Raw genomic sequence first — 20,846 nt, forward strand, 5'->3', positions numbered from 1 at the left:
GGCCAACATGGCTAAACTTCATCTCTACTAAAAATACAAAATTAGCCAGGCATAGTGGTGTGCACCTGTAATCCCAGCTACTCAGGAGGCCGAGGCAGGAGAATCACTTGAACCCGGGAGGCGGAAGTTGTGGTGAGCCAAGATTGTGCCACTGCACTCCAGCCTGGACAACAGAGCGAGACTCCATCTCAAAAAAAAAAAAAAAAAAAAAATGTAATTCTGTGACTCTGTTTTCTGTGTTGCCTCCAGGTCTGAGGGGCCACGATTAACTTGCACCTATCCCAGGACAGGAGCACGGCAGTACTTTGGGTTCATTCCCATGCACACATCATCCCAAATTTGGTTTCTTGTGGCCTAACAAATGTTAAAGTTACTTCAAATAACCAGCCAGTCTATCAGCACATACACAAAAGAAGCAAACCAAAAAGAAAAAAAGAAAACAAAAAATGAAATGGAAAAATGGAAAAAGCACCCATTATTGGGAATGAGCACATCACCGTGAATTCTGGCTGCCAGCTCAGGTATGTGGGTCTGGATTAGAGCTTTCCTAGGGTACTGCTCAGCTATGGCTCATTTTACGGTCTAGAGGATGTCTGGAATGTTGGTTGAATGGAAACAGATCTATGGTTGGAAATGGAAACAGATCTATAACATTCATTGATTGGACAGGAGGTTGCTTCTAACTGGGGATCCAACCAAAAATGCTTTGCCCCTGTCCAAAGAACATTCAGGGGTTTTGAAATTTTAACTATTAATAATAAATACAATTTAATAACTGCAACGAGCATGTACTGCACAATTATCACACGAGGCACTGTGCCAAGGGCTTCAATACACTGCCTTATTGCATCATTAGAATAACCCTAGGATGTAGGTATTCAGCTTTATCATCCACAGGTAACAGATTAGGGAACTGACATTCAAAGCGATTAAGTAATTTGCTTGAGCTTTGCAGTCCATAAGAGGCAGAACTGGGATTTAAACATAGTTGTGTGGATCTAAAATTCTTACGCTTTACCCACTATGATGTATTGCCAAAATATGGCCATCTCCAGCAAATGCGATGTGATATCTACCTGGGTGTTTATTTGGCTCTGTTCTTTATTTCTTTATAGGAATACAGTTTCAAGTGTATATGTATATGCAAATCGATTCCTAGGTAGAACAGCCAGTTGGTGAGGCAGTCAGAACACACACAACATTTATCGATTAAATTCTCTGTCTTCTATGGGTGCAGTATGTGGCGCCCCAAAATAATTACAGTAACAACATCAAAGATTTCTGATCAGAGATCACATAACAGATGTAATGAAAAAGGTTAAAGTGTTGCAAGAATCACCAAAATGTGGCACAGAGACATGAGGTGAACATATGCTGTTGGAAAAATGGTGCTGATAGACATGCTTATGGCTCGGTTGCCACAAGCCTTCATTTTGTAAAAAACACAGTATCTGTGAAGTGCAATAAAGCAAAGAGCAATAAAACGAGGTATGCCTGTATTTACTTGTCTGTCTCTTCTAATTGTAACGTCCTTTAGTGTAAGAGGTCTACAGTACCTCCCTTTATTTGCTCTGTTACTGAGCAAATAAAGGAATAAATGATTACCTATGTGCAGACAATAATGTAGCAAAAGCCAAGTATTTATTTATATTGAATTTTTTTTTTTTCTTGAAACAGAGTCTCACTCTGTCACCCAGGCTGGAGTGCAGTGAGGTGATCTTGGCTCACTGCAACCTCCGCCTCCCCCGTTCAGGCGATTCTCATGCCTCAGCCTCCTGAGTAGCTGGGATTACAGGCGCATGCCACCACACCCAACTTAGTTTTTTGTATTTTTAGTAGAGACAGAGTTTCATCATGTTGCCCAGGCTGGTTGCGAACTCTTGAACTCAGGCACTCTGCCCACCTCAGCTTCCCAAAGTGCTAGGATTACAGGCATGAGCCACCACGCCTGGCCCCAAAGCCATCTATATTTAAAAGGAGCTTCCCTAAATTAGTAAACGCTGGTCCACGATATCAAAGTTCCAATAATTTTTCACTAGCTACAAGGGAAAGTGAAACATCAGGGTCTTCAACTTCTTTGAAATTCTTCTTTACTCATAGTCATGAATGCATTGTTTAGCAATTGTTCTGCTTATGTGAGTTCTGACTTTTAAGCTAAGCCTGAAGGTTAGGGTTATTATCTCTTATAGATTTTGATATCTAATATATCCTGTATTACAGTGTAGCTACACATAAGCAGAACAATGAGCTGGTGAATAGATCGATTACTTACTCCTGAACATAGACCCTCAGCCCCAGCCAGGTGAGTGGGTTCCTCTTCATCTCCTCAGGTGCCCCCACCTGTTCTCCTTCTGTTCACACCTCACCAGCCAGCCGGCCTGCTCATGCTTCCTTCCTCCTTTCCCTCCTATTGTTGATACAACCCCTGTGGAACCCCAAACTCCCAAAGCACCTTTGTACTTATTCACACACTGTTATGTCTTTCAATATCCCTAAACAATCATGTGTTACAAATGCCATATGACTTCAGCTAAACTGTCAGTCCCTGGAGGGCAGGCAATGTATCTTTTTAATCTCTGTATCTCTCCTTCTACTAGTCCTTTCACAATGCTTTACATACAATACTCTCAAGAAATATATAACCGGGTTAAACTCAATTTTTAAATACTCTGTTGGAAAATAACCTCAAACTTTAATGCCACCAAGTCAGTGGAAACTATTCCAGAGTTTGAATAAAGTACTCCAGGGATCTAAAACCTTGAATCTGGGACATGTAGGCTCCCCAGTAAGAAAATCATTCTTGTTCCTGGGGTGGAGGCCAGGAAGGAGGAGCTGCCTGTCACCTCACCCCTACAGCTTTTGTGTTTTTTAAAATTACTGTAGTGGTGTGGTCACAATCATAAGAAGATCTTGTTTTCAGACTTATGGCATACTTTCCCTCCTTTCTGAATGTAACCGATGCCAACAAACATTTGTTTTTCCTGAGTGAACATAGTCCCAATATCTAAGTTGCTTCATTTTTATGTATAAATTCCTGCAGTGCTACCTGTTTGTTGAAATGCTAGATACACAGGCAGTAAGTAGAATCCTTTAAGAGGAAATGCATTTAAATCCTCTTCTCCCCCCATCCCCTCCCTCAAAATTAAGAATGCTGCTATCCTATCCTTTAAGGAAGAAGTCAGAATTTCTAAAATGAGGAGGTAGAAAGGAAACCAGAATTCTGTTCTGTCAGGCTCCACACAGCATGACAAATCTCTCCTTAAAATCTGCCTTCTGGCCGGGTGCAGTGACTCACGCCTGTAATTCCAGCACTTTGGGAGGCCACAGTGGGTGGATAACTTGAGGTCAGGTGTTCGAGACCACTCTGACCAACATGGTGAAACCTCGTCTCTACAAAATAAATAAATAAATAAATAAATAAATAATAAAAAATAAAAAATTAGCTGAGTGTGGCGACGCGCCTGTAGTCCCAACTACTTAGGAGACTGAGGCAGGAGAATCACTTGAACCCGGGAGGCAGAGATTGCAGTAAGCAGAGATCGCGCCACTGCACTCCAAACTGGGCGACAGAGCCAGGCTGGGTCTCAAAAAAAAAAAAAAAAAAAAAAAAAAAATCTGCCTTCTCTCTCTTCAACTGTCTAAATCCCAACACTGCAGACAGCGGTGACCCCAAGTCCCAAAATGACGATGCTATTGCAGGGTAACAAACAGGTTTTCTGTCAGGCCTGATGGTGAACCAGCAGCGACTGCAGGCTGACAGTCTCTCACATAAGCATGTCCTAGTAGGGCTTGTTAAATTTCACTTCTAGCCCCAAACCAGGAAGTGCTGTTTAAGATGAGCCCAAGACAAAAGCAATCTAGCTTCAGAAACAAAACTCGCCAGACTCTAGAAAGACCATAAGAGTTTAATAAGGGTTTAAATTTGGGACTGTTCTCCGCTTGGCATTGGAACCTATGGTCTCCTCCCCATAAAAGTTTATTAAAATTCGAAACTGCCAAAAAACAAAGTAAAATCATATACGACCTATACAGGCGCGTGCACGCACTTACACACACACACACACACACACACACACACACACACACACACACACAGACTAATTTGTTTTTATGATCCGCTTCCTTATCTAGACTGTCCAGGCTTGGGCCAGATTTGAGTTGGTAAACTCTCACAGCTAAAGCAGAGAAGAATGTAGAAAGAGTATCTACTTCTCCGGATTATTGGGAGGAGGGTCGAAGCGTAGACTGGCCACGCCCGGGTCCCGCTCTCTCGTTGCACAACTGCTAGATAGATCTGGGCATCGAAGGAGGAACGATGTAACCTCCAACCCCTTCTTTCTGACCAACCGGAACCCGAGCAGTGCTGGGACCGGGGAGGGTCACCGGGTGAGGACCGGGGCGGTGGGTGTTAAGTTACAGGGCAGGAGCCCGGGTCCCTCCACGGGCAGGAAGGGGAGGGCCCATCGGGGCTAGGGGAACCCCGGCGCAGACCTGGGGTGGGGTCGGAAAAGCTGCCTCACCGCGCGCTCCCGGGCCCTCCGCTTCCTCCCTCCCTCCCTCCCTGGCAGGACTCCCCGCCCGGCCTCCCCGCCACTCTCCGCGGCGCATTCCCGGAGGCAGCGCCCGCAGCGGCCTCGCCATGTCCCAGCCCGGCCAGAAGCCCGCCGCCTCCCCGCGTCCCCGGCGCGCAGCCGCCGCCCGCCGCACCCAGGAGGTGAGTGGCGCTCCTGTCGGCGCCGCGGGGCTGGGCGACGGGGGACCGGGTCCCGGAGCTGTGGCCGCCCTCCCTGGGCGTTGCCAGCCTGGCCGGTCTGCCGCCCCCGGCGCCCCTGCGGGGCAGGGAGAGGGCTCGGGGCTCGGCCGCTGTCCGGCAGGTGGCTGGAGGTGTCTGCGGTTCCCCGGCCGGGTCCAGTGCGCTGGGCGTGGCGTTGGCCGGGTAGAGTGTAGTGGGGGCGCGTGGAGAAAAGTTGGCTGGTGAGACGTGGGTGAACGGGGAATGAGGTTCACTCAGGACCCCCGAGTGAGTGCCTTGGTTTCACTGGACAGCGGGATCTAGTTTTCCGCGCTAAGGCCGGGCCGCAGGGCGTGGCTGCCTGGAGACGCAGAGCCTCTTCCCTAACCAGGCAGGAGCCAAATCGGGCGGGCGGGGAGGGGCGGGGTCTGCGCCGGGCTCCACCCCCAGGGTTCTGCCCACCTGGCAGCCGCGGGATGTGCCGAGTTCAGTGCCAGCCAGGTCCCGGCCAGGCAGAGTGCGAGCCCGGCGCCTCCAACACAGCACCCCGCGCCCTCGCTGGGTCCCCCGCCGTGCGGATCGGAGTTAGCCGGTTGTTGCCATGGCATTCGCCAGCTGGTGGTACAAGACGGTAAATAGGAGCGGTTGTGCCTGGGCAAGACTGGGAAGGGAGTGTGTTGGAAGGGAATGTGTTTGCTTTGCCCTTCTGGGCGTGCGGATGAAGCGTTGTCCGGGGTTTGGCGTGGAAGGGGTGCGGCCCGGGTGCGAACCGGATGCGACCTCCTCACAGACCTTCAGGTTAGGCTCCGGGAGAGGCTGGGGACTCACCCTCTTGTGGTATGTGTGAGCGCGCTCGAGCGTGAGCAGCGCATGCACCTTTCTCGCCCCTGTGTCAAGCACTGTGCTCTGCTGGCGCTCACAAGTGGGATGGAACTGGAATTGTTGCTGGAGGAATTCTGTCTAGAAGGTGGATTCCTGAATGAACTCGGACGCAGCTCGCAAGAGCTTAGATCTAGGGTTCGTTTTTAACCCTTAAGCAAAGGAAAGGTAGATGCAATGTGAGGCAGGGAGAAAATCCCAAACACCAAGGGTTAGAAGCAACTGAGATCTAAGACCAAGACCCTTGGAGAGAGCGGTGGAGGGGTTGGGGAGAGAAAGCGAGAAAGAGAGAGGGAGGGAGGGAGAGAGAGCGCGCACAAATGCGAACTGCTCTGCACTTTATTACTTTGGATGAGGGACAAGAACGTTCCATTTGTTTGGTGCATTGAATGTCTGTCCTACCAATTAGGTGTGATATCCAGTCTAGCTGGCACTTGTAGTGTTTTGGAACCAGGAAGCATGATTTAACATTAGACTGCTTTCCAAAAACAACAAAAACCAAAAAACAAAACCACACACAGTTTTGTTGACAGTGAGAGCCAAAATGTTTATGTCTCATGGATTTATGGTGAGAATTAAAAAATTAGTTAGGTATGTCTTTTTCTTAGCATGTGGTATTGGAAAAAGCAAAGATGTTGGAAACAGACACACTTTAGAGCTAGAAACCCTGTATAAGAATCAAGAAAGAAACTGTTACTTATCAGACAATGGACATTTATTGATCATCTACTATGTGCCAGGCAGAATTATATCCCAAAAGTAGTGGTTTTTTTAGATTATTTTTTACTCTCCCTTTCTATATATATAGTATATATGTATAGTGTGTGTATGTGTGTATATTTATAGGATATATATATATATATATGCACACACACACATACACTGTACAGGGTCTCTCTCACTATGTTGCCCAGGCTGGTCTAAAACTCCTGGTCTCAAGCAATCCTGCCACCTCAGCCTCCCAAAATGCTGGGATTACAGACATGAGCCACTGCACCAGGCCTACAAGTTCTTTTTAAAGCCTCCATGTACACTGTGGAGAACAAAGAGTTTTTCTTAAATGAAAATAAGTCAACCTTTTCCATCTGCTTTCACATCTGTAAAATAGAAATCATATGCACTACATAAGTATTGGTGAGGACTAATTAGATTCAAAAATCAAGATACAATATACATATACTTTTAAGAATTGGGAATTCCAATTTCCCTTGAGATATTTCTTCTTGAGTGTTTTCCAGTACATTTCCTGGACTTTTACATGTAGCATTTTATTGATGTGGTAAGAGCAAACGTTTACTTTGAGTCATTATTGGCCTAAGGTTCTTATCAAAATGCACCATGTACATTATCTGCAAATATGGATAGGGATAGTTCAGAGTTGACATCAGACTTCTCCTTCCAGACTCATGATTCTCTAAAGGAAACTCTGCTGGATTACTTGGATGAAAGTAGTTTAAATCTATGTTTTTAACCCTGTTTTGTTTAGTCATGGTCTGATGTTTTTGCTAAAACCTCTCTTAGAATCCAATTTTGGTACTATCATGAAAACCTTTTGCTAGCCCTCCTAGAACCAGCTACATGCCTGTGATCAAGCTATAACTTTTCCCAAACCAGTGCTATTCAATGGAAATATAATATGAACCACATCTGCAATTTCAGATTTCCAAGGAGCCACTTTAACAACAACAACATCGCAACAAAAAGCAGGTGAAATTTGTGCTAATCGATATATTTTACTTAACCTATTATATCCCACATATTATTATTTCATCATGTAATCAATGTATAAGCCATTGAGATATGTTACATTCTTTTTTATGTTAATTCTTCAAAATCCAGTGTATATTTACACTAACATATCTCAATTCACACTTGCCACATTTCAAGAGTGTTCAGTAGCCACAAGTGGCCAGGGGCTATAGTAATGGACGGTATAGCGCTAGACCATGGACTCCTAAACTTTCTTTTTTTCCTTTGGTGATAGGTGGGTGGTCACAGACAATTTTGAGAATCAAATGGCATTTATGGACTGCTTTCCCTTGCAACAAAATACGTACAAACGTACACAAAATGCAGTTTCCAATATAGCTTCAGGGAGTTCAGAGATTTCCAAAAGACCACCCATAAATCCCCCAAAGGTCCATGGAGCCAGTTTATAACATATATTTATATATACACACACATATATGCATACACACATACACACAAGCATATGCAATCCAATGTACATATATGTGCATACTTATATATAATACACACATGCATGTATAATACATATATAGATAACTAGATTTATGTGTGTATATATCTACAGATATAAATACAGATGTCTGTATATACACATGCATGTATAATACATATATAGACAGATTTATATGTGTATGTATCTACAGATATAAACACAAATGTCTGTATATACACAGATATCTCATAATACTTCAGATAAATCCTATAATTAAAATATCTTTGTGGAATCCTTAAATACTGAAAAGGTTGTAAATGATCTAACTTTCAAGATTTTGGCAGAATAAAATGAAATAATTAAAAGAATGTCTAAGATGCATTTGTTTAACAGCATGCCACCTATAAAACTAGTCAGTGAAACATTACAATGTGTATTTCCACACTGAATGCCATCAATTCTATTGACTTTATCTTCTGAAGAATTATGTGGTTGTAGTAAACACACACACACACAACTTTGAAAAGCTAAATTTGAAGAACATCTTATGAGCCATGTAACGATCAAGCATGAACGAAGGTTAATTTGGCCCACACCAGTAATCACATTCCTGAATCATAAGTTGATTCTATTAGGCTATGTTAATTAAAGGTGTTTCTTAGCCTAATTAGATCCATAGACCTAGTGACAGCATGATCAAGGAGCCCAGTCATTTGGGAGGCCCCGTCATTGCAACCAGCCTGGGAAGGGTGTTGCAAGCCTCCCATGGCAGGACAGATCACTTGCTCACAGTGAATTTTAGAACTAAGGAAGGCAAATAACAGGGCCTGCAAAAAGGGCTCAGACTTTAGGGTAATGGAAGCACAGAGGTCAAATACAGCCTTTCTCTTTCAGCTGACAGTCTTTGAATTAGTTTGCTCCCCATTTTGTATACGCCTTTAAAACTAAGAGTAGCATCTGATAATATTTTTCTTTAAAATCAGTTTTGGCACTTCCCAGAAAGTTAATTATATTCTACAAGTGCCTTTTAAAGAATGCTATAGCCTTCTGGGGGTGGGAACAGTGGCTGGTCATGTGAGATTCCACATGGATAGGTGGGTAATTAGTTCTGACCAGATTGTCTCAGCAGATACAAGACTACTCTAAGTAGTCCATCATTTTTCCCCCTTGAGGTATTTTAAAGATGAAAATCATATTAACAGATACTAAAGTTCTGTTCTTTAAGTTGTCTCATTTTCCTTTCATGAAAACATACCCAGAAAGCTTTACAGCCGCCATAAAGGGGGAAAAAGTATATCAGATGTCTTCCAGTTAAGAAAAATGCAAGAACAGCTCCATCCAATAAACACTGTTTATGTAAGTTATCTCCTCAAATGGACAAGTCAGTTAACTCAGGAAGAAAAAGGTCTAAAGTTATAGTTTTCTAAAAATGTATGGAATTTGTTTTGATTGTAAAAAACTCATAGAACATAAGAATAAATTTGGTAAAGCTCAAAGATGTTCACAGTTGTTTATTGTCCACCTGCTGTGTGTCAGTTTTGTGCAGAGTGCAGTGGACACACAAAAAAATCGTGCAGTGCTCTGTGCCTGGCCTCCCCTTGCATGTCTCATAGATAAAACTACAAGTTCATTCTCATGACGACTGCTGTGGCAACAAAGTAACTATTTAAGTTCTCATGATACCCCCTTTGACTTAGGGAAAACTCATCAAGCCTTACTTCAGGTGAATCCCAGGAGCTAATCTATGACAGGCAGTAGATGCCACCTCTGAAAACTGGACACATAGGGCCTGTACCTTTATGGTGGCATCTTGTCATGTCTGCTAAAATCTTAAAATGTTAGGAAAAAAACGAACACTTGGGGTTCAATGAAACATAGGGATTTCAGAATTATAGCTATGCAGTTAATCCTTAATACATATTAAGCATTAGTACACAAAATAAGAGAAGAGTATAATGAGGCCAGGGGCGGTGGCTCACGCCTGTAATCCCAGCACTTTGGGAGGCTGAGGCGGGTGGATCGCAAGGCCAGTAGTTCAAGACCAGCCTGACCAAGATGATGAAACCCCATCCCTACTAAAAATATAAAAAATTAGCCGGGTGTGGTGGCAGGCACCTGTAATCCCAGCGACTTGGGAGGCTGAGGCAGAAGAATGGCGTGAACCTGGGAGGCGGAGTTTACAGTGAGCCCAGATCGCGCCACTGCACTCCAGCCTGGGTGACAGAGCAAGACTTCATCTCAAAAAATAAATAAATAAATAAATAAATACAAGAGTATAATGACCTCTTCGTATACCAATCATTGGTGTCAATAATTGTCAACATTGTGCCAATCTTGTTTTATCTGTTAACTGTCACAGCTGCCAGCACAAGCACACACACACACACACTTTTTCAACATATTTTAAAGTATGGGAATTGCAAATACAAGTTTCATCCTTGTAACCAAATTGCTGTAGTTTGTTGGGAAAGTGAATTCTTTAACCCCCATGTAGTTTATCTCCTTGAGTGTAATATGAAGATGTGAGAATAATATATAATACACAGTCATGAGATAGACAAAGTACTAAACAAAAGCTTTATCAGATGAACCTGATAAGGTTCCTTTGTACTTTAGGGAAAGTAAAATACTAAATTCTTCTGTTCTAATGTTTACAGCCTTAGGAAATGAAATCCTCAAACCTTTAGTCACTGGCTTCTAATTCACCACAGTTAGATTGCTGCCAGGGAAAAAGAAGGGAGTGGAATAATTTTAACTGTATTCTTAAAATTAACAAGGCAATGAGCCAGGCTCCTCACTAATGTCAACTCTTTTCATAAATTTGCCAGCCCCTGGGATAGATACTATTAGCCCTATGTTACAAGAAGAAACTGAAAAATTAAATTATCTGCCCAAGGTCATGGTCACATAGCCTTACAAATCTGTGCTCTTTCTGCCCTATTAGAGTCTATTGCAGTCAACTAACAGAGGGCAATGACTCTGAGTATTTAAAACAAAGGGAATGAAACATAGGGGAATTGCTTACCTAGGCAATAAAAAAGGCTGGGAAGCCATCAAGGGAGGGTGAGGCAACCCAGAGATTAGAAATTGCAGGAAGCTGCTACCACCCCTAGTCTAGAGGGACACAGGGAGGACAAGGGTTACCTTGTGGAAGCTGGAACCACAGCCGACCCATCCTGCAGGAGGTGCTACCAGAGGAGGGGGTGGAGCAAAGGGAATACCACCCACCCACCACCTCTAGTCTCCTGGCAGTGCCTGCTGTTGGCTAAACCCAACTTGAGGCCATCCATCAGGAGAATTGCAGCCAGCAAAGTTCCACTGCAATTTGAACACAGCAGAAGTGGAACAAGGAATCCACCTGGGGGACACTCCTAGGATCTGCACCCAGGGAGACGGTTATGAAGCAAAACCAGCTTTACAGAAGCTTTGGTCCTTCTGCTTGTTTGCTGAATAATTTTGCTTTGGCAAGTAGAATACATATACAAATATATCGTAAGGTATTTTTGTGGGAAATACCAATTTGCACATCATCTCTTAATTTTTCAAGCTACCTTCTTGGCCTCTTTCTCTTTTGTCTAGTTTACTGATCTGAAAAGAGCAAAAGTACTTCTCAGGGAATGTTTATGGGCTTGTGGAAACATGGTCTTTCAATCAAGAATTATTTGTTATGGTCCTACCACACATCTAGGAACAAAAGGATGTAATTTACCCTGTGATTAGGAAGGCAAGATGTATGGGTTTATAAAGTAATCAGTAAGCAATAGAGTGTACAATAGAGTGCTAATTTGTTTGCTTTACTGAGAAAATAGAGATTAATATGCAAATATGAAAACACAATGCTCCATTAATAGGGCAAAGCTCAGAATTAGACAGGAAACACTGGTGTGAACATAGGGCACTGTGCAACTTCACTGAGCAATCCGAGTTTACCCAGGAGGAGCCCAGAGCCGCCCCAGTCTGCCTGACCCTAGGAACCTCCCCATGGGTGCCGACTCAGTGGGATGGTTTGAGGAGCAGAAACTTCCACTTCCTATCATGGTGCCCACAAATCTTCCCCTAAAACCAGTGGTTCTCAATCCTGATTGTATATTGGAATCAGCTGGGGAACTTTAGAAAAATGTACCCATGGCCAGGCCGCATTCTATTCAAACTAAATCTAAATCCCTATGCCCTGACACAAATGTTTCTAAAAGCTTCCCAGGTGCCTGTGACAGGCACTGAAGGATGGGACCTACTGCTAACCTGAAGGCTTTGTGATCCTCGGGAGCCCCTGGTACAAGCCTTTCTCCATGTGTGTGACGGTACAGAGATGAGTTCCATGAGCTTGGAGAGTCCAGAGGCACCAAGATAACCTTTTATTGCTCCATGAGTTTTCCACAGCTGTCCCTGGACATGCAAATACTATTGCAATGAAATTCTCACCAAATCGAAGAAGGAAAATTTTTAAGTTTTCAAATAAGTCACCCACCAAGGCGTATGATACAATATGTTTTAGTATATTCACAGGGTGGTCACAACCATCAGCACAATTTTACTTCAGAATGTTTTCCTTTCCTCCTAAAAGAAGCCTCATACTTAAAAAAAAAACTAATAATAAAGCAAAGGCATTTCAGAAGCACACTAGCATTTCATAGTCTTTTCACAGCTGGACTTAACGCTGGCAAGGGCTGCTTTTCTGTCCTCTTGCTTCTTTTATATGTGAAGAAGTTTCTTTGATTTTTTTTTTTTCCTTTTTTTGTGATGGAGTTTTGCTCTTGTTACCCAGGCTGGAGTGCAATGGTGCGATCTCAGCTCACTGCAACCTCCACCTCCTGGGTTCAAGTAATTCTCCTGCCTCAGTCTCTCGAGTAGCTGGGACTACAGGTGCGCACCATCATGCCCCTTAATTTAATTTTTGTATTTTTAGTAGACATGGGATTTCACCATATTGGCCAGGCTGGTCTCGGACTCCTGATTTCCTGATCTGCCCACCTTGGCCTTCCAAAGTGTTGGGATTACAGGCGTGAGTCACTGCGCCTGGCCTACTTTCTTTGATTTTTATCTTATTTTGTGTGACATGTTCCCTCGGCTGTCTGTGTCTCTGTGTGTATCTGGGTAATAACAGGGCAGGTGCCTAAATGCGGCAGAGTTGAACCTCGCCCTGGCAGAAGCCCTTAGCTGGGTGAGAGCTCAGGCTCTGAGCCTTATTGCAGTTAGCTCTTATTGACTTTTTTCAGATTTATGGGTTTGCAATGGCAGATTTTAAATGTATAGAGGCTGTCACCTAGAATGAGGACAAACGACAGTTGTACTTGCCAACTACGTGATAAAAATGAGGATGAAAACAGTTTGAAAAATTATTCCTTCTTGAGTTAAGACAGCAAAGCCCTAGATCTGATTTTTTTTCCCTGGCTCTGAGCTTCTGGAGCACATACCCTCTTCATCTTAGCCCCCATCTAGTCTCCTGTCTTCTAGGGCCTTGTCCTTCCAATGAAATTCTTTTCTACGGCATCCTGTCCTGCTCCTCCTGTCTTTGGCCTCCTCTCTAGCTGCCAATACAGGACAGAATTCATAAGTATTGTGTGTTCTGTTCATTTATAAAACAAATTTTAGAATAGGAAGGTTTTGTGTTTTGTTATTTTTCGCGCCTTTTGTTTTGTTCTCATTTCAGATCACTGGCATGCTCTAAAGACTTTTTTGATGAAAATCCTAAGATCCTAGTTAGCTTTCAACTAGATCCAAAGTAGCCTAGTCTCTGGCCCACGTAATCCTGAGTGGTATCACCATGGAGAACATTGCTGTTCAGATCTTCAGTTTCTTTATTCATGAACCAAGGCGACAGTGGCTGCTCCCTAGAGCTGCTGTGGGGAGCAAAGGAGACCACATAGGAGATGCCTGGCACTGGGCCTAGCACAGAGTAGATGCTTAGGAGGTGTTAGTTTCTATTGTCTAATTAGTTTTGTGGTTCAGTTCTCTTTCCCCAGCTGTCACTCCTTCCCTGTTCCCTGCTCATCTCACTCTCCTCAACCCAGCAGTTACATGTAGTAGTGGTCAGCAGAGTTTTCTCTCTTCGCTGTTTAGACTCCTGCAGATTCCTGAGCCGGATCAAATTCGACATATGTCATTCCCAAATATTTCATTCCGTCTTCTCAGTTATGTGAAAAGTACTCAATTATTTCATGAATCTCTCTCAGAGAAAAGATACAATTGACTTTACATCATTAACAGACTGCTGAATATTGAATAATATTCAAGAAATGATCAGGGCAGTGGTTAATTGATAAACTTGTTATTTACTGGAAATTCTTGTTAATTGTCTTAGGGTGATAATAGTATTGGGTATATACCAATACCGTTTGGGAAAATGTTCTCAAATTTAAGGAGATGCGTGGTGAAAAGTTTAGGGTTAAAAGTTCAGGATATCTGTAATTTACTTTCCAATACAGGTATATAAAAACATGTAGCGCCCTCTTGTTCCCTCTCTCTCTCTCTCTCTCTGTGTGTGTGTGTGTGTGTGTGTGTGTCTGTATGTATGCCTGTGTGTGTATGCAAACAGCAAAATGTGGCAACAATGTTAATCGTTGTTGAAATCTGAATGGGGGGAATATGTGCATTCATTGTATTATTCTTTCAACTTTTCTGTCTGTTGGAAATTTTTCATGATAAATAGCTGGGCTTAAAATAGGAACTGGGCCAGGAGCGGTGGCTCACACCTGTAATCCCAACACTTTGGGAGGCCGAGGCAGGTGAATCACCTGACGTCAGGAGTTCGAGACCAGCCTGACCAACAGAGATGGGCGAAACCCCATCTCTACTAAAAATATAAAAATTAGCCGGATATGGTGGTGCATGCCTGTAATCCCAGCTACTTGGGAGGTTGAGGCACGAGAATAGCTCGAGCTCAGAAGGTGGATGTTGCAGTGGGCCGAGATCGCACCACTGCTCTCCAGCCTGGGTAACAGAGTGAGACTCAGTCTCAAAAAAGAAAAGAAAAGAAAAGAAAAAAAAACTGGAAAAATATAATTCATGAAGTTCTAAAAAAATTGGCCTTTTATTATAAGTGATTTTTATTTATGTCATTATACTTTTGTGTATTTTAAAATAGCTTTCTATTGTGAGCAACTTTTTCTTTTGAAGTCAAAAAATAACAATGCTTATAGTACATAATTTTAAAGTTATTTTAAGTTACTATTTTAAGGGAGAAAAGGCTGTACATGCATTTACTGTGGGGTAATAAATTATGATATATATTTGCCACATGAGCAGAAAGCAGAGTGAGACCCTGAGGAGAGCATGGAACCTTGTACCAGACAAGAGCAAGTCACCTTTTAAAGTTTTTTCGTTTGTAAAATCTCTTGACAAGTAAATGAGGCACTCAAAATAGTAAACACCCAATAAAACAGTGGCTATTATTGTTATTACTTATATTATGTCATCTGAAAAATATGAATTACAGATTATGAATGTGGTATCATGGTTCTAAAATTGCCAGTTCTGGAGGGAGACAGATTTAGTAATCTCTGTCTTTGTAGAATGAGTTTTTTAGAGATGTTTAAAGAAAACTTTTAGGCAAATTTAACAGAGCTTATTTGAGCAAAGGATGATTTATGAATTGGGCAGTACTGAAAATGAAAAGTGGTTCAGAGAGCTCAGTACACTCCAGCAGCAAGAGCAGCAAGCTTTTATAGCTGCATGTGGAAGCAAAGCGAAGAAATTACTTGATTGGCTACAACTAGGCATTTGCCTTATTTAGGTATGGCCTGATGAGAGGTTTGTAGTTATACAACCAGTCAGCTGGTTGGCTGGTTATGATTGGCTGAGGCTCATTTTTGTTTTGTTTTAAGCCATTTACAAGAAATGCCTTCAAGTTAAGTTTCAGTGTGCTTAGTAAGGTATCTGAGGACAGAGACTACCTCAGGCTAATGGCCCCCTTATTTACTTTAACAGAGATAAGTAATATTTCCCCCTCAAGTCTGGCTTTTACAAATTTTTTGTCACCAATTATTCTAATATTTATCAATTGCCATATAGCCATGATATCTAAGTGGGCTTTAAAATGGTTCATTTTTAAAAGATTCATTTAATTATTCAAGACTGATTGCCCTCAGCTATGTATAAACAAACCCTTGACTAGGATGTATAGGAAAAAGAAGCCCTGTAGAGGGTTTCACCAAGCTATTGCACCCTGGCTGCTTTTCAGTGGGATTCCAATCACTAATCTATGAGAGTGTTTCTTCTGGGTAAGAATTGTACATTCATGAATGTGCCTTATGGCCAGTTGTTCATACAAAACACTATTAAGAAAGGAGTTCAGCCACAGGTTCTGGTATTCCTTGGCAATTTTTAGTAGCATATCTGTTGATATGATTAAAGAAAACATTATCTCACTCATAGGTGGCAACTGAACAATGAGATCACTTGGACTCGGGAAGCGGAACATCACACACCGGGGCCTATCATGGGGAGTGGGGAGGGGGGAGGGATTGCATTGGGAGTTATACCTGATGTAAATGACGAGTTGATGGGTGCTGACGAGTTGATGGGTGCAGCACACCAATATGGCACAAGTATACATATGTAACAAACTTGCACGTTGTGCACATGTACCCTAGAACTTAAAGTATAATAATAATAAATTAAAAAAAAAAAAGAAAACATTATCTAATTCCATTTAGCATGTTCTAATGGCAAACAACAGATTTTAGTCAGAAAGGCTGTTTTGTGACCTTTTCCCATTTACCAGTTATGTTTCCATGTAAACACCATCAAATCACTATTATTCTTAGTTTTCTCATTTATAAAACAACATGAGCTTCTTTTTTTGTATCAAATAAGACTATATGGAAGTGCCTTGTATATAATAATATAAATTGTTATTATTATCATTCTTCTTAATTCAAATAATTTCACTGACCTACATATCCAGGTTATTATTCTGCTTTAGGGAACATAATAGCATCTTATATTTTGATTCAATTGAGGGTGATTAGGATTGAATCCAATGGTAAGCTTTTGTTTTTTCATATTTGGCTCCCTTTTCCCACTTTCTTGAACATCCCACAGTGTGACAGAAATGAAATAATTGTTTGTAACCCCTATTCAGGAACATATAACTATTTTTTCATTTCTCAAACAATTTCAGTGAAGTTTGGCTTATTTTACCTTATCGCCAAAACAAATGAATATGTAAGCTACTTGAAGCTTTTATGCCCCACGTAAAAATATTTGCATTAGGGAGAGTTTGATCAATGGGTATAAAGACAGTTAGTTACGAGGAATAAGATCTGTTGTTCTATTGCACAGTAGGGTGACTATAGTTAACAGTAATGCATTATATGCTTTAAAATAACTAGGATTTTGAATGTCCTCACCACAAAGAAATGATGAATATTTGAGGTGATAGATTTAGTAATTACCCTGATTTGATCATTACCCAATGTACATTCAAAACATCACCTTGTACCCCATAAATATGTACCATTGTTATGTGTTAATTAAAAATAAAATAACACTTTTAAAAATTGCATTTATCCTCGGTGTCCTAGTAAGAAAAATAATTCTGTTTATAGACATAACGAAATCTTAAAGCCATAATACATAGAAGAAGTTGCAGGTATGGTCTTTGTCCTTCAGGTTTTATCTTTCTGCATTGGTGAATATGCGGAAGAACTCTAGGGAATTCCCTTGGAGGACTCCTGAGTCCCTGCTGAACTGAGCCTTAAGTATGGCTTCAGATGAAACATGGTTCTTAGAGATCTCATCTCCTTGATGAATGAGATGTCTACCATGCTGAAAACTTGAGCTTAAAATTCGTGAGGCATTTTTTAGGAGATAAGATGCCGCCTTGGCATCATAATCAGCTCTGCATCTAGTTAATTACAGACTGACCTTCTGGATCCCAAATGAATGTCTGTAGCATCCCTTGATTTTTGAAAGCCACCTACATTGGTGTGAATTACCAGCATTCTCAGAGGAAGATTAAAGTGGTCTTTTTGTTAAAAAAAAAAAAAAAAAAAAAAAGGGTATGCATTTAGCCTTTGGGGATTAAAGTTACTATCACCTGTGTCATCTTCCTTTATTAAGCATTATTTTTTACTTTTTTATAGCATGTCAGTGAAAAAACCAGTGAATCGCCTTCCAAACCAGGAGAAAAGAAAGGATCAGATGAGGTAATTTCCACAATACTGGGCTTTCATTTTCTCTTGCTTTTAAACTGTGAAATATGCCTTGAAATATTAAATAATGATGTAGCGAAGAGCTTCTGCTTTGCTTAATATTGGGAAATTTTGATTTAACCAAGTTTTGATTCAAGAATATAGAGAGAAATCACTAAAAATCAATTAAAAAAGTTGTTCCTGGGAATAGAGCTTGTATGAATACTTTCCTTTTAGTAATAGAACTATTACTAAAGGTACTATTGCTTAGGGTGTTTTCCCTATAGGAATTGGTGAATCCAAATTGTTTTGTTGATGAACATGTCAAGTGTAGAAGGGAAAACACATGCTGTAGTAGAAAGAAAAATCTTTTTTTTTTTTTGTAACATAAGCCATGCAAGGAGGACAGGGAAAGCCAGATTAACCAGTCCTTCAGATTCATAAACAAAAGGAAGAGATAACTATTTAATTTGCATAGATTCTATGGAAAACTAGTAAAACCAAATCTCCCCACTTTGAGATGGGTTTTCTTTGAGGCTGTTTCCTCTTTCACTGAATGACATACCATTCTTTGCACTGTTAAGAATGACCTACTTCTCTACGGAAGAGTCATGTGAAATTTCTGCCCTTCCAAAGGGTACAAGATTTGCCTTCCTTTACCTGCTTTTTGTGTGTTAAATCTTAATATAACTGGATAATATATTCATCTTTATCGAGTAGAAATTGAGTCGTTTCTAACTTGTAAACGTCATATAGCCAGGTTCTAAAAGGTATATGGAAATCTAGAAAACATCAAGTGATCATTTGATTTTTCTCTATATTATCAACTTTAATCAGGTGTTTTTCTGAAATTTAGTTCTTCTTTCTGCTTATTTTCTGCAGTTTCAAAATAGTCAATATGTAAGGAGGCTGTTATGGCTAGAACCTGCTATGCATTCTGTACTAAAGTTTATGCCTACATTTTCTACCATTGTTTTCATTACCAGTACCCATGAAAATGTAATTTAGATTGTTTCTTACCAAACAAGTTTTTAGTGAATTTTTTATAGCCATGAAAGGCAAATGATTCTTTAAAAATAGAAAGTAGAAGTAAACATATTAAGATTTCATCCTGTTTCCTGGTTAAATTAATAAAAGATACATTTCCATTTAAAAAAAAAAAAACATACAATTTTTTCCTTTTCCCAGCATGTAAATCTACCACCTAGTGTCAGACGGGTGGGGTGGCTCACACCTGTAATCCCAGCACTTTGGGAGGCCGAGGTGGGCAGATCATGAGGTCAGGAGTTCAAGACCAGTCTGGCCAACATAGTGAAACCCCGTCTTTACTAAAAATACGGAAAATTAGCCGGGCGTGGTGGTGTGCGCCTGTAATTCCAGCTACTCAGGAGGCTGAGGCAGGAGAATCGCGTGAACCTGGGAGGCAGAGGTTGCAGTGAGCCGAAATCGCGCCACTGCACTCCGGCTGGGTGATAGAACGAGACTCCGTCTAAAAAAAAAAAAGAGGAAAAGAAAAGAAAAGAAAAGAAAATCTACCTAGTGTCATTTAACTCATTTATCAACCCTACCCTTTAAATATATTTTCTGATAGGTTATCTATCAAATTAATATTGAGCAAATATTGAACACTTCCTGATTGAAAACCATAGTGTTCCTTTATTCTCCAGACCAGTAAATAATGTTTTTGGATGTTACTCTCTATTAATGTTAATCAAGGTTATTTGCCCAAAAAGGAAGTTTTCTTTTCCAATATGGCCAAGTGGATACAAAGCCAATACTAATTTGGTCATTCTTGCCAATTGTAACTTGGAAACTTAATATTACAGCTTGGATATACAGGATGTACCGGCATTATTGGTATGTAACAAGTGATGGCACATAGTTAACTCTTTAATGTCTGGATTATAATGTCTGTCATCTCCATATTTATAAAAGGTTTAGAAAGGAAAACACTGTTAAGAAGCCCAGTTATAAGAGGTAGACTTGACTTTGATTTAAAACATTGAAAGGCTGAACTTCCACTTTAATGAAGGAACAGGGAATTTTTCTTCTCCTTATTGGCATAGCAATTCTGACATTGTTTTATTATACTTCTGGTAAATTCACATTCATGACTCCTGCCCTTGTGCCAGAGCCTGGACATAATCAGTGTTTTGACTCTGTCCCAACCAGCAGAAGCAAAAAGGGGATAGAGACTTTGCTCTGTCCCCATAGCTTAAATCATGACTTTAGACAAAATAAATTTAACAGAATTTGTTAGAGCAAAGAATGATTTGTGAATTGGGCAGCGCTCAAAACTGGAAGAGGTTCCTAGAGCTCTTCTCTCTCCTTAAATTCTGCCCGTATGTATTTGTTAAGGTGGCCAAGCATGAGGGTGGGTATACTTGGTAGTCAGGGTATGTTTCCAAAATGGTCTGCCTCAAAGGTCCTCATTCTTTATGTTATGCGCAAATAAGTCATTGATGAGATACTGTGTCCTGGAGACAGTTCGAGGAAACTGTCCCACTTTAGGCATTATGTTAGCCTTGATGTTCACAACTATAAAACCATGAGCAATCTGAATTTGTTATCTGTCCTGCCTACCATCCACAGTTTATTGCCATCCCCTTTTCTTCTCAAAATTACCAGAGAAAGACTTCCTGAAACTAATTATTTCTTCCAAATATTTTCTTACCTACTGCTCTGTTGACCAAAACGTGAGATTAAGAAGCTTAGTTTGGATTTTAGTAATCCATTTTCAAACTGGCATGTACCTGACATGTTAAATAACTTACCGTCCCCAAGCATATGCAAATATACTGCCTAGTCCTCTGAGGACAAATCAGGGTCTTTGAAACAAAATCAGTTTGAAAATTTGCTTTCTATGTTAGGGGTACTTCTTCACAGTTTTTTCTTCTCTTTTTATTATTCTGCTGCATTT

At 41.0% G+C, this 20,846-nt stretch overlaps 1 protein-coding gene across 14 annotated transcripts in view; it reads left to right on the forward strand.

Moving 5' to 3' along the window:
* The first annotated feature begins 4,042 nt into the window (after nucleotides 1-4,042).
* CAST (calpastatin) overlaps nucleotides 4,043-20,846 on the forward strand; it is a 110,503-nt gene continuing 93,699 nt past the window's right edge. For 4 of the 14 annotated variants that reach the window (XM_015140464.3, XM_078005004.1, XM_028849589.2 and 1 more), the window contains exons 1-3: nucleotides 4,043-4,386; nucleotides 4,569-4,714; nucleotides 17,879-17,941. In XM_015140464.3, coding sequence (XP_014995950.3) covers nucleotides 4,640-4,714; nucleotides 17,879-17,941 — 138 coding nt within the window. In that variant the 5' untranslated portion in view covers nucleotides 4,043-4,386; nucleotides 4,569-4,639. Of the gene's footprint in view, nucleotides 4,402-4,568; nucleotides 4,715-5,221; nucleotides 5,364-17,878; nucleotides 17,942-20,846 lie in introns of those variants that run through there. The other 10 variants (XM_015140468.3, XM_078005005.1, XM_015140474.3 and 7 more) reach the window with 5 other exon arrangements.

Source organism: Macaca mulatta, chromosome 6, assembly GCF_049350105.2.
Source record: "Macaca mulatta isolate MMU2019108-1 chromosome 6, T2T-MMU8v2.0, whole genome shotgun sequence".
NCBI classification, from domain to species: Eukaryota; Metazoa; Chordata; class Mammalia; order Primates; family Cercopithecidae; genus Macaca; species Macaca mulatta.